This window comes from Sus scrofa, chromosome 17, assembly GCF_054392235.1.
Source record: "Sus scrofa isolate SSC_HxYL_T2T_F1_AM1 chromosome 17, Sscrofa_HxYL_maternal_Yorkshire_Landrace_v2.0, whole genome shotgun sequence".
Lineage (NCBI taxonomy): Eukaryota > Metazoa > Chordata > Mammalia > Artiodactyla > Suidae > Sus > Sus scrofa.
In genome coordinates this window covers 11,996,304-12,009,209 of record NC_139399.1, presented here as the reverse complement: position 1 = coordinate 12,009,209, position 12,906 = coordinate 11,996,304, and the positions used below count along the sequence as shown (strand labels likewise).

Here is a 12,906-nt window from a genome sequence, read left to right as displayed (position 1 = left end):
CTTTTTTTTTCTTTTACATAAATGCAGCTGATTTATACTGCCATTGGGTTTTGAAGACCACTATTGTCATATATGTTCAAAAGCAATAAAATGACAATTCTGTGAGGTTTCAAATTTCAGTGATGTTATTTTATCACCTATTTATCAATTCTTTTTTTTTTTTTTTTTTGGCTTTTTAGGGCCACATCCATGGCATACGGAAGTTCCCAGGCTAGGGGTTGGATTACAGCTGCAGCTGCCAGCCTACGCCACAGCCATAGCAACGCCAGATTCGAGCCACATCTGTGACCTACCCTTCAGCTCACGGCAATACCAGATCCTTAACCCACTGAGTGAGGCCAGAGATCAAACCCGCATCCTCATGGATCAAACCACTGAACCACAGTGGGAACTCCTGTCAATTCTTTATTTAGAAGGTACTGTGTGTTTGGTATTGCAAAGGGTTCAGAATAATGATGAAGAAATGCAACACTGACCTTGTCAAAATTTTGGGAAATTTACCTGATTTACATATGAAGTTACATTACTATTAACCTTGTAAAATATTTAACACAGATGATCTCATAAACAATGGTAATTAGAACTAATTCAATATACTGAAAAAAATCCTATGAAACTTAGTATGCTTTATAGAATCGTGTTCTATAAAATATTTTGCTTGTGGTGTTGGCCAATGATTCATATTTGTATAATCATAGTTACATTTTAAGAATTCCAGAAATTTATATTGTCTCCTAATTATCTAAATTAAGAAGATTAAATTTTCACTGTCCTAACCATAGCCTCGATCAATCTGCTCTACTACACCATCTTGTAGAGTCATCCAAAACCAAACCACTGACACACAGAATTACAGGACTATTCGGCAAAACCAAAACCAAACAAAATAAAAACCAGATATCCATAAATGTGACGCACGATTTTGTTTTATATGTAACACTCTTGCTAGGTCACAGTTCTGTAAGTAGAGAGTTATCCTGACAACTTTAGTGTTCAATTTTTATTGTTGTTCTGTAAGATATTTATGGCTTTGTTCTATAGGGGCTCTTTATTGTAGCCTTTTATTGACCACAGGCTTATGAATATATTTCACTTTAAGAAAATGGATTTGGAACTACAGGTTTAAAAAAAAATTATGGGTTAAAGAACATGATTTGGAACACCTATTACTTTAAGGGTGACGCATGTTCTGGGGTCCTACTTAGCGTAACCAAAAATAGTGGTGGCAGAGATTTGTGCTAAAAAATAGAATTATCTTGGACTTAGATCCAGTGAGGTTCAGCTAATGGATGGTCAAAGATATGACCACAGGATATCCTGAAGGAAAGAAAAAAATAAAAATAAAAAAAATTGCATGATCCTATGAAAGGACAATTGTCATGTAAAGATCAATATTTTAGGATTAATCCTTGCTGTTTAATGTATTTTGAATAAATGAATAAAAATAAATTTTGGTCAACTTGTTTTTATAGTTTTTCAAGTTAACCTAAACACTAGCTGTTACTGAAGCTAGATCCATGTCCAGAGGTCTCCATGGAGTTCCCCTCGTGGCTCAACAGTAATGAACCTGACTAATATCCATGAGGTTCAATCCCTGGCCTCACTCAGTGGGTTAAGGATCTGGCATTGCCGTGAGCTGTGGTGTAGGTTGCAGACACAGCTCAGATTTGACTTTAGCTGTGGCTGGGGCATAGGCCAGCAGCTGCAGCTCTGATTTAACCCCTAACCTGGGCGCTTCCATACGCTGCAGGTGCGGCCCTAAAAACACACACGCACACAAAAAGAAAGACAGTGGTCTCCAGCATGACTGATAAAATCCCAAGCTTCTGTTTCAATCACTCAAAAATAAATGTTTATGGAAACTACTTGCCCTAAGGGAACTAGAGAACTGTTGAAAATATACACTATAACAATAAAGGAATAACTTTGCTTACTTTCATAAAGTATGAATGAATTTTGTTAGAAGAGTTAAGTCTCATTCTCCATGGTCAGTGCAGGATTGCTCATACCTTCAAGAAAGAACAGAAGTTAGCAATTTTTGTTGTTGTTGCTTAAACAAATAGACTTATTCATCCAGGAATCCCACCAGTACACTTCCAAAGGTGTCTTGTACATGGTACACGTGTTTATAAGATGGTTATATAGAAACACACACACACACACACAATACAGTTGGCCACAACCAGCATAAAAAAAGGGGGGGTATGAATAAAATAATGTAAGATACATTGAACCTGGCACTTCTAACATTACCTGACATCGCTGTTTCCAATTCTTCCTCTATCTACCTCATTTTGGTCAAACTAATCTTTGAGCCCTTTTCCCTTTAACCATTCTCATATTTCTCTTCCTTCTTTTACACCTTTAAACTTTAAATAATTTCTCAATTCATCTATCAAAGTAACAAAAAATTAATCTAAGATCCTTTAACCGTTAAACTTTAATTTCTGGATTTATCTCTCAAAGTAACAGAAAACTAATCTAAGATGCCCCCAAATTAACAGCACAAAGAAAGCAGAGAATCACTTCCATTTTAATGCAGAGCTATAAGGTGAAATCTGAATCCCTTCTGAAAGATGAGAGTTTTGTCTTTCTAGCCCCCATGCTTCCTTGCCTCTAAGGAAACGGAGGGATTCAAAAAGCAATCAGGGGTCATCAATTTTGCTTAGGTAATACCTAGTCCCTCCCATAGGCTGAAAAGTAGAATGACACATTTGAAGACGGAGAGACCAAATTAGGAATACTCAAATGATGGGAATCCTCAGAAGGCACACACATTCCTTGAGAGCAAGACTCTTTAAAGAAATCCTGTATTTCAGGAGAACGTGATTGATTATTTATTAAATAATGACCTTAGAATTTTTACTCAGGAGTATCCATTTGTTTTTCACCATCACTAAATCCCAAAGAGATTTCAAATAAACCTGTAAACATGAAATTGCAGTAAGACAAAGTGAGGCAGCACTAGGAAAAAAAACTCGAAGAAAAGACTAGACATGAAGGATAAAGGTTTGAGGAGTTAAATGAGTCACCCTGGAGAGTATCTGGCTAATAGTGTCCTAACCATGGATGCACGGCTTTGCACTCAAGAGACCACACCTACATACACACACTTGCCTGTGATCACATGCAATCCTGAGAAATAAGTAGTATTCTAAAGATGAAGAAGCCAAGTCTAAAAGAGGCAAGGTAACTTAACAAATATCACACACTGATTAGGTGCCCAAACTGGAATTTGATATCAGGTCTGTCTGCCCTCATGGACTTCAACTTGCTTCTTCTTTGCCAATAAGCTACACTGACCCAAGTAATCAAAGGTTAAAGTCAACAACAATATGGAGTTCCCGTTGTGGTGCAGCAAAAACTAATCTGACTAGTATCCATGAGGATGTGGGTTCAACCCCTGGCCTCCCTCAGTGGGTTAAGCCGGTGTTGCTGTGAGCTGTGGGGTAGGTCACAGACACAGCTCGGATCTGATGTTGCTGCGGCTGGGGCACAGGCTGGCAGCTACAGCTCCAATTCGACCCCTAGCCTGGGAATCTCCATATGCTGTGGATGTGGCCCTAAAGAGCAAAAAATAAAGTCAACAACAATAACAAGAGAACTGTGAGTAGAATGTGAAGAAATGATGGGTAAAGTTATGGCAACCCTGCAATCTTCACCCAACATTTTGAAATTAGATAGAAATCTTTGAGTAAAAGAAACCTATAAAAAAAAATCTGAGATCCCTTTCAGCACATATTTTTCAACCTTTTGTTGGAGTTTACTGCTTTTCCAAATTTTAAATAAATGACATTTTGAGTTTATTTCTATCATTTTCCTTGATATGGGATCCTGAAAATTTCATTCTCTAAACTGGAGAAAAGCAATGTAAATCTAGCTTTCACAAAATGATTTTCAGCAGCTTACTGACATTAACAAAGTACTTCACAAATAGTTCTCTGAAAATAATTCTATATTGACAATGGTAGTCTGACTCCAAAACAAGAAAAATTCTACAGGTAATAAGAATGAAAATTTTTTACCACTTTCACCTTTTAAAAGAAAAATATATCAGAGTTCCTGCTGTGGCACAGTTGGTTAAGAATCGACTGCAGCAGTTAGTTAGGGTCTCTGTGGAGGAGCAGGTTTGATCCCTTGCACAGAGCAGCAGGTTAAATGATCTGGTGTTGCCTCAGTTGCAGCACAGGTCACAGCCACAACTTGGATTCAATCCCTGGCCTGGAAGTTCCACATGCCTCAGGTGTGGCCATAAAATAAAGATAAAATAAATCCAAATGGCCAAACAAAGCATACCCTTACCAGATTTGCCTTTTCCCGGGTTTGTGCTGCTCTCTGTCCAAGACTGAGAATCAGTAAGAAGGTGGCTCTGGGACTCTCTCAATGGCTTTGCCGGAAATTGATGGTTTTCAGGGCTAAATAATAATAATCATCATGATCATCATGCTAATAACTCTTTTAAGTTTTACTGAAGTATAGTTGGTTTACAATCTTGTGATAATTTCTGCTGTACAGCAAAGTGATTCGGTTATACACATATACACATCCATTCTTTTTCAGATTCTTTTCCCATATAGATATTACAGAATATTGGGTAGAGTTCTGTGTGCTATACAGTAGGTCCACGTTGGCCAGTCATTCCATATACCACAGTGTGCACATGCCGGTCCCAAACCCCCAGTTCATCCCTCCTCTCGCCACCTGTCACCTTTGATTACCATATATTTGACTTCCAAGTCAACATGTTAACGCTTGATAGTACTAAGGTGAGTGTTTCTCAAAGGATGAACTCAAACCACTGTGGTGTAGGATTATTGTAGGAGTTATTCAAGAGAATTTGGGGAAAATAGGAACAAGGCATTACATCACACTGACTCAACGGAAAAAAGTATTCTCTGCTCAGTTCTCTTGTCTTCTGATTACAATATGACGACAATCTCTAACTCTGGTAAATCTCCCTTCTTAAAAGAGAAAATAAGCCTCATCCTCAGACTTTAACAGGTAAGGGAGTCTAGTTAGAACCAAACAAAATTTCACTGATTTTAAGTTATAGTCTATGGCAAATTACACTAGTTTCTCATTTATGAGAGTGATATAAAGTCTGGTTTAAAAATAACGTTAAGCCATCGACACTCTGGCACAGTGGGTTAAGAATCTGACTCCAGCAGCTGGGGTTGCTGCAGAGGTGTGGGTTTGATCCTCACCAGGTGCAGTGGGTTCAAGGAGCCCAGTATTGCTGCAGGTGTGGTGTGGGTTGCATCTGCAGTTAGGATTCAGTCCCTGGCCCGAGAACTTCCATGTGCCATGTGTGTGCCCATTAAATTTTTAAAAATGAAAATAAAGTCAGATTCCAAAGTAAATAAATATATTAAAGAAAAATATTAATTTGCAAGTGGAAAGAAAAATATGGAAAATATTTGAAGATCATGGTAGAAAAGTTTGAGAAAAACTGACTTATTTTTTCTAAAGTGGCCTAACTGGTCTTTAACAAAGAATTCTTTCTTTATAAAACTGAAACAAAATTGAACAGTATCCTGCAGGAATGCTGAAAACATCCGACACTTATCAGGTCTTAAAAATCTGATTTTTTTCTTTTTACGACCACACCTGTGGCATATGGTGGTTCCTGAGCTAGGGGTCAAATCAGAGCTACAGCTGTCAGCCTACACCACAGCTATAGCAACAACAGATCTGAGCTATGTCTGAGACCTATGCCACAGCTCACAGCAAAATCTGATGTTTAATTCGGGGAAAAAAAGAGTTTTAAAATTTAAGTAGGAGTTCCCGTCGTGGCGCAGTGGTTAACGAATCCGACTAGGAACCATGAGGTTGCCGGTTTGGTCCCTGCCCTTGCTCAGTGGGTTAACGATCCGGCCTTGCTGTGAGCTGTGGTGTAGGTTGCAGACGCGGCTCGGATCCAGCATTGCTGTGGCTCTGGCATAGGCTGGCGGCTACAGCTCTGATTCGACCCCTAGCCTGGGAACCTCCATATGCCGTGGGAGCGGCCCAAGAAATGGCAAAAAGACAAAAAAAAATGACAAAAAAAAAAAAATTTAAGTAGACATGCCACATACTGACATACTGCATGATATGGAAAAAAATACATAATTTAAAATAACATTTCACTTAGATTAAAAAAATACTGGCATAGAAACTATTAGAGTATTTTTTACAATACCTTGAAATAGTAATTATGATAATGCCCAAAAGAAAAAATTACTTAAAATTGTTCTAAGAACGATTCAACATATTTTACTTGACAACAAGCATTATATATATTTTTTAGAGGCTAGGCCTTTGCTTAATAATTATCTCGTATCTAAAATTTGAGAATATTTCCATTTGTGCAGCTTTAACAACCCTTTATTAAAAATTAGGAGGAAAACCTTAAAAAAGAAAAGCATGCCTCCTATTCCTATGGAAAATCTCTTTTACTCTAATTCTTATTATTCCTCAGGACAGGGATCATAGACCAGATACATGGTACTAAGTCAGTCCTGGCTTAGGGATTCTTTAGAGATTCATTACCACTAACAGGACTCTAACACACGGCAAGGATTCATTCATTCAATAGTACTCACTGAGTTCCAATTACATCAATGAGTGAAGTCTTTGATCTCATGGAAATTTTGTTGTAATTGAAGAAGAAGAAATATATTAATATGTCAGGTGATAATAAGAGCCATGACAAGAGTGAAAGAGTACAAAAGGAATGGAGGGGTAGGTTACTATTACACAGAGGTGCTCAAAGACGGCCTCTACTGTAGAGTTACATCTGAGCAGAAAGTGAAGAAAAGGCACAGACTGTTTGGATATCTGGAAGAAGGATCTTCAGGAAGAGGAATTGAAAAGTACAAAGGCACTAAATAAGGAACATGCTTGGTATATGTGCAGGACAGTAAGATCTGTGTGTCTGAGGACAGGGAGTGATGGAAAGCGGTAACGGATGACACTGAGAGGTGTGGGGGGCCAGAGCTGTCAGGACAAGGTAAGGATATTCATTAGCTTTTATTCTGAGTAAGATGGGAAACCTGTGAAGGGTTTTCAGCAGGAGAGTGACACAATCTGATTTACGTTTTAAAGGCATCACTCCGCCTTTTTAATGGAGAATGGACTTGAGTAGGCCAATCATGGAATCAGTAACAAAGGTATTAAAATTATCCAGCTGTGAAATGATGCCCTGGACCAGGAAAGCAGCCTTGGAGGTTGGAAGAAAGTATTTAAGTTGTAGATATATTTTGAGGGGCCATCTCACAGGACCTGCAGATGGAGCGTACACAGGGTCACGAAAAGAGAGGAACTGGATGATTCCAAAGTTTGTGGCCTGAGCATCTGGAAGAATGGAGGTCACTACTACTGACATATGAAAGAATGAAAGGAAATCAGGTTCAAAATGGGGGTGAGGGTGTACAGATGCTGGGAATCAAGAGTTCTGCTTTTGCACCTGATCAGTTGGCCGTGACTTGTAGACGTTTAGTGGGAACGTTAAGTAGACAAATACACAACTCTGGAGTCCAGAGGGGAGACCAACACTAGCCACAGAAATTATGTAGGCTAATCAGAGGAAATGACAGAATTCTGTACAAGAAACTTCGTCAAAATCCTATTTCAACCTTTAAAGCAAAGGCAAGGGAAGCCTAGAGAGGTTACTTGACCTAATCAAGATCACCTCTCTAGCTAACAGTACCAGAGCTAGGATCTATCCCAATGTCCACAGTACACTTAGTATGAGACATACTATCTCTAAAACCCAAAGAGTCTGAAACTATAAAAACCACTTTGTAAGGAAAAAAGTCATTACTGAAAACTGTTAAACTTCATAAAAGCATGAGAACATATTCTAAGTAATTTATTAAAACTAGATTTTTCTGCGCTGAAGCATTAAAAAAACTGGCATTTAGCTCTGGAATTTTCAAGCCAAAACTCTCAAGGCAGGACCCAGTAAGACTCTGGTACCTTTGAGTATCTCTGTGACACACAGAATGGCCTCCTCCCTAGATTCTCCTCTCTAGAATGTGGTCTGTACATAGCTCACTCTAGAAATGAGGTGACAATTTAAAATGATTTTGGAATGACTGCCAGGATCACTGCCTTGAGAAGGATTCTGGGGCCAGGCCAGGCTCCACAGGAAAGTGCTATGATCGATGAGAAACATGAAGTATACAGAAGGAGTATAGCACAGGTCTGTCTCCATAGCATTCCAGCAACCAAGAAAACCTCTAAAATTTAACTAAGGACATTATGGCTATGTTTTGCTGTTGGCTTTTATTTAAAAATCAGAGATATGGTCATAAAAAGAAAACTGTCTGAAGGATGTAAAACAGTAAGTGCTTCGAACTTAAAATTTCATTATATGGCATTATTAAAGTTTAGGTATTTTTGCCTTTTGCCAGTTAGTAGCAAAGTCAGATTTCAGTTTCAGGTCTTCCTCAAATGCTTGGTACACTGGAACCAAAAGACTTAGAGCAGCAGCGTAAGTCTCCAAACAATGAATTTCTAGGACCCTATCCTTCCTCTCTCCACTGAAATGGCTCAGATGATGCACAGAAGTCTTTAGAGAGCACCGAGAATATGGTGCACACTGCTGATGGGACTGTCAAGCAGATGTCTGGGATTTTATTTCATCTCCAAAAACCTGATCCAGGAAAGTTTTTCTGATCTCTTTATAACAGTTACCACCAAAAAGAGACCTGGAGGGTGAGAGGGAAAGTTTAGCCTGTCTGCTCACTTGGTCACTAAGGGGATTAATTTGGACTTACACTTTTTTTTTTAAGGACCACATTAAAAAAATCAAAATGCATTTAGGTCAAACAAATTGTACAGAGAATCAACACCTGTTCACTGACTACCCAGATTAAGAACAGAATTTTGCAATTATAACTGAAGCTCCCTATGTGCCCCTCCTCTTACATTTCTCCTTCCCTCATTCTAAGTGGAAACCAGTGTAGTCAATTATCTTAAGTTCTTAAATTTTTTTCAAGGCACAATATAATCAAAGGACACAAGAGGATAAAATATATTATGTGACAGTAAGATAGAAAAAAAATATGGGATTACTTTTTAGATGATGAATTCAATCCTGCAGGAGTAGATGGTTGTTCAGGATCCTGGTTAACAAGGCAAGTTGGAAAGGAGCAGCCATCACCCAGACTAAAATGAAAATAAAAACTTAAAGTTGCGCGGTGAAAAAGGTGATGTCTGTGAGCAGAACACAGTTATATTATGGACACAATATGTATATCAGACATTGGCTTCAACACAGTATGCTTATGGAGATGTGAGTAGCTGATTTACACACTGATTTAATAATAAACCAGAAAATAATACTTTACGGAATAGTTCTTAAGCAGATTTACAGAGCTCTTTTGTTGGATTACTTTCATTAAAGCCTGAAAATTTTCACAACAAAATACCTTGAAAAAATGGGTAGCAACCAGTATTTCTTCTCATCACCAAAAACCTGTCGCATATTTTTACTGAAACCCAAGCTGAATCCATTCTTATCTGTTCCATGTCGAAATACTGGACTTCTAAATGCCTCTAGAAAAGACGGTACAGCAATCAGATGAGTAAAGAGCACATCGACTAGTCCCCCTACCGTTAGAAATGACTGGATTAAATGCAGAAACTCTGAAAACTAATGGCTGGCCTCCTTGACTGCTTGTGTGTCTATCAACCGCCCTGCAATGAAGACTGCCTATTCTTTTAAAACAAACATACAATATCATTAGATCTATTTCAGTTTTTAAGTAACACTTTTATTCTTGCAGCAACACACATGAATTGGAAAAAATTAAAAAATACAAACAAGCAAATAAAACTAATCTTCTACATCTTTATTAGATAGATGGATGGCTGGATGGATAGACAGACATTTTTTTTTTAAGCAAAGTGAAACTAAGTACACACTCTATGATCTTTTTTTTCAGTTAATAAATTCCATTTTCCAATTTCATTAAAATTTCATTTCATCCAATTCTAATTTTCCTAGTTGATCAAACATATACTTTAAAGCTCTTTGTCCAAAACAGGATCCAGTGCAGAACCATACATCATATCCGGTTACGCGCACTCTGCATATGAAAGCTGAGGTTCAGAGAGGCTGTGGGACTTGCCCAAAATCACAGGAAAAAAACAAATGATGGAAGTGAAACTTGAACTAGATTATCAATGTCCTGTCCATTTTGCTGCATTTTCTTCTGAAATAATGCTGAGATGCAGAATCTAAAATTTTAGTTTGGGGATGTGAATAAATATAGAAAGGTAATGATTTCTGCCCAGCATTTTGAAAAGAAAAAAAAAATCTAACTAGCAGAGTCAGGGTACTGTGAAAAATGTGGTGATGTGCAAGACCTTTAACATTCATCACCCTTTTTATAAAACATTTTAATAATTCTAGGACCATATTGTCCAGAGGAAGTCTTTTCAGTGTTACAAGTTAAATCTAGAAGTTTCTAGAAGTTAAAAGCTTGCAGAAGCATTTACATTTGAAAAATAATTTAATTGCTCTACATATAATTTGAATAAGATACTTTGTTTAGAATTATTATACCAGTATTTTTCACTGCAATACTATTTGCTGTGATCTTACCTGACTATTAAAATTGAATATTCACTGTGTACTACAATTAATCTTCGCTGACTACTATAACAGAATCTCATAGCTTGAGGGTGTCCTTTAAGATCATAAAGATTTCTAAGTCCTGGTTGCATTCCCAAACTCCTATTCTTTTTTTTTTTTTTTTTTTTTTTTGTCTTTTTGTCTTTTTTTGTTGTTGTTGTTGTTGCTATTTCTTGGGTCGCTCCCGAGGCGTATGGAGGTTCCCAGGCTAGGGGTTGAATTGGAGCTGTAGCCACCGGCCTATGCCAGAGCCACAGCAACGAGGGATCCGAACCACGTCTGCGACCTACACCACAGCTCACGGCAACGCCGGATCGTTAACCCACTCGCCGGATCGTTAACCCACTGAGCAAGGGCAGGGACCGAACCCGCAACCTCATGGTTCCTAGTCGGATTCGTTAACCACTGCGCCACGACGGGAACTCCCCAAACTCCTATTCTTAGTTTAGAAGACTCTACTTAGCTTAGCCCCTGCTCACTCCTCAAACCTATCTTTTTGTTTTTTAGCCTTCTATGTTTCAGTCACCTGAACAGTTTCTCAAATATCTGTAGCTCTTTTTTTTTTCCTTAGCTTTTTAAATTTTATTTTTATTTTTAAATTTTTTTTGGCCAACCACAGAGATGGACCTTTAATTTAAAATTCCAAAATTTCTTAGCTTTTTAAAAATTGAGATGAAACATAAAGAACATAAAATTGGCCATTTAAAGTGAATACAGTGGTATTTAGTACTTTTTTGCTTTTTAGGACTGCACCCTGTGGCATATGGAAGTTCCCAGGCTAGGGGTCAAATTGAAATTGGAGCTGTAGCTGCCAGTCTAAGCCACAGTCACAGCCACAGCAACTTGGGATCTGAGCCACATCTGCAACCTACACTACAGCTCACGGCAATACCAGATCCTTAACCCACTGAGCAAGGCCAGGGATCAAATCCGCACCCTCGTGGATACTAGTCAGATTTGTTTCTGCTGTGCCACAATGGGAACACCAGTACATTTATATTTTTTTGCAACTACCACCTATACCAAGTTCCAAAATATTACAACCACCACTGAAAGGAAACCCTATGCTCACCAAAACAGTTACTCTATTCCCCTTTTTCCCCTATCCTTTGGAAATCACCAATATACTTCTCCCTATATGGATTTACCTACTCTGGGTATCTCACATAAATAAATTTATAATTTCATATAAATTATTTAATGTGTAACATTCTGTATTTGATTTTTACTTAGCATGTGTTTGAGGCACATACATGTTGTAGCGTTCGTCAGTACCTTTTCTTATGGCTGAATAATTTTCTGTTTATAGATAATAACACATTTTCTCCAGCCATTCATCCTTTGATGGACATTTGGGTTGTTTCCACAACATCCTGTTTGTTTCCTTCAAATCACTTTGCATTTTTAAATTACTTTTATGTTTGGTTATTGATTTTCTATGCCTCTCACTGTTTTACCTTGCTCGCCACTGTACAGACACAATGCTTTACACACAATGAACAGTCAAAAAAATATATGGTATGAGTAGATATGTATTTGTCCCACAAGACACTGGGGAAATAGGAGTGATTTTTACAACTTCAGGACAAGTTAGCATTTAATCATATTGCAACTGTTGATGAATATCTAGTTTTGTATTTAAAGTTCTGTTAACTACAATAATTGGATACTCACCTAATGTAGATTTATTTTTGCTGACTAGCCAACAATGATAGCCAAACAGAGAAGACAAGCTGACAGAAAACATAGCTGCAGCAAAGAATAAAAACATAATATGGAACTTGGCTTGAGTATCAGGTAGGCCATTCTATAAAGAAAGGAAGAAAATAAAATGTTTTGTCAAAGGGATAAGTTTTCCCATACTTTTATAAGATTTGTTTTTTGCTTAAAATTTTTCTTAAGTTTAGATATGGAGAAAGATACATGGCTTTATGTTAAAATTTTAAGAAAAAATATATCTTCAGATTCAAATAAGTGTTCAATACAACATGTACGTACACATGTACATATGTAGATACATATATATTCATTTATATATATGAATATATACATATATATATACACACATGGGAAAGATAAAAGCGGGGACATTTATTTTGTTTTGTATAACCAAATTCATAGAAAAATTATGGTGATATGTGTATAAACTATATTAGTAGGAAGCAAGATAAAAGGAACTATAAAATATACTTTTTAATCTACTTCCTAAAAATGCTTTGTTACCGTACTCCAGGTTTACAAATGTTTAAACAGTTTTATCATCATGTCAGAAAATGAAGGTTAAC

General features: G+C 37.4%; 1 protein-coding gene across 1 annotated transcript in view; it reads right to left on the bottom strand.

Annotated features, from left to right (window-relative positions):
- Positions 1-12,906, bottom strand: part of ZDHHC2 (zinc finger DHHC-type palmitoyltransferase 2) — a 72,763-nt gene that overhangs the window by 3,390 nt on the left and 56,467 nt on the right. The window contains exons 8-12 of the mRNA XM_013984983.3: positions 12,296-12,428; positions 9,414-9,540; positions 9,058-9,150; positions 4,303-4,415; positions 1,935-2,009 (exon numbers count right to left, since the gene is read on the bottom strand). Coding sequence (XP_013840437.2) covers positions 1,969-2,009; positions 4,303-4,415; positions 9,058-9,150; positions 9,414-9,540; positions 12,296-12,428 — 507 coding nt within the window. The 3' untranslated portion in view covers positions 1,935-1,968. The remainder of the gene's footprint in view (positions 1-1,934; positions 2,010-4,302; positions 4,416-9,057; positions 9,151-9,413; positions 9,541-12,295; positions 12,429-12,906) is intronic.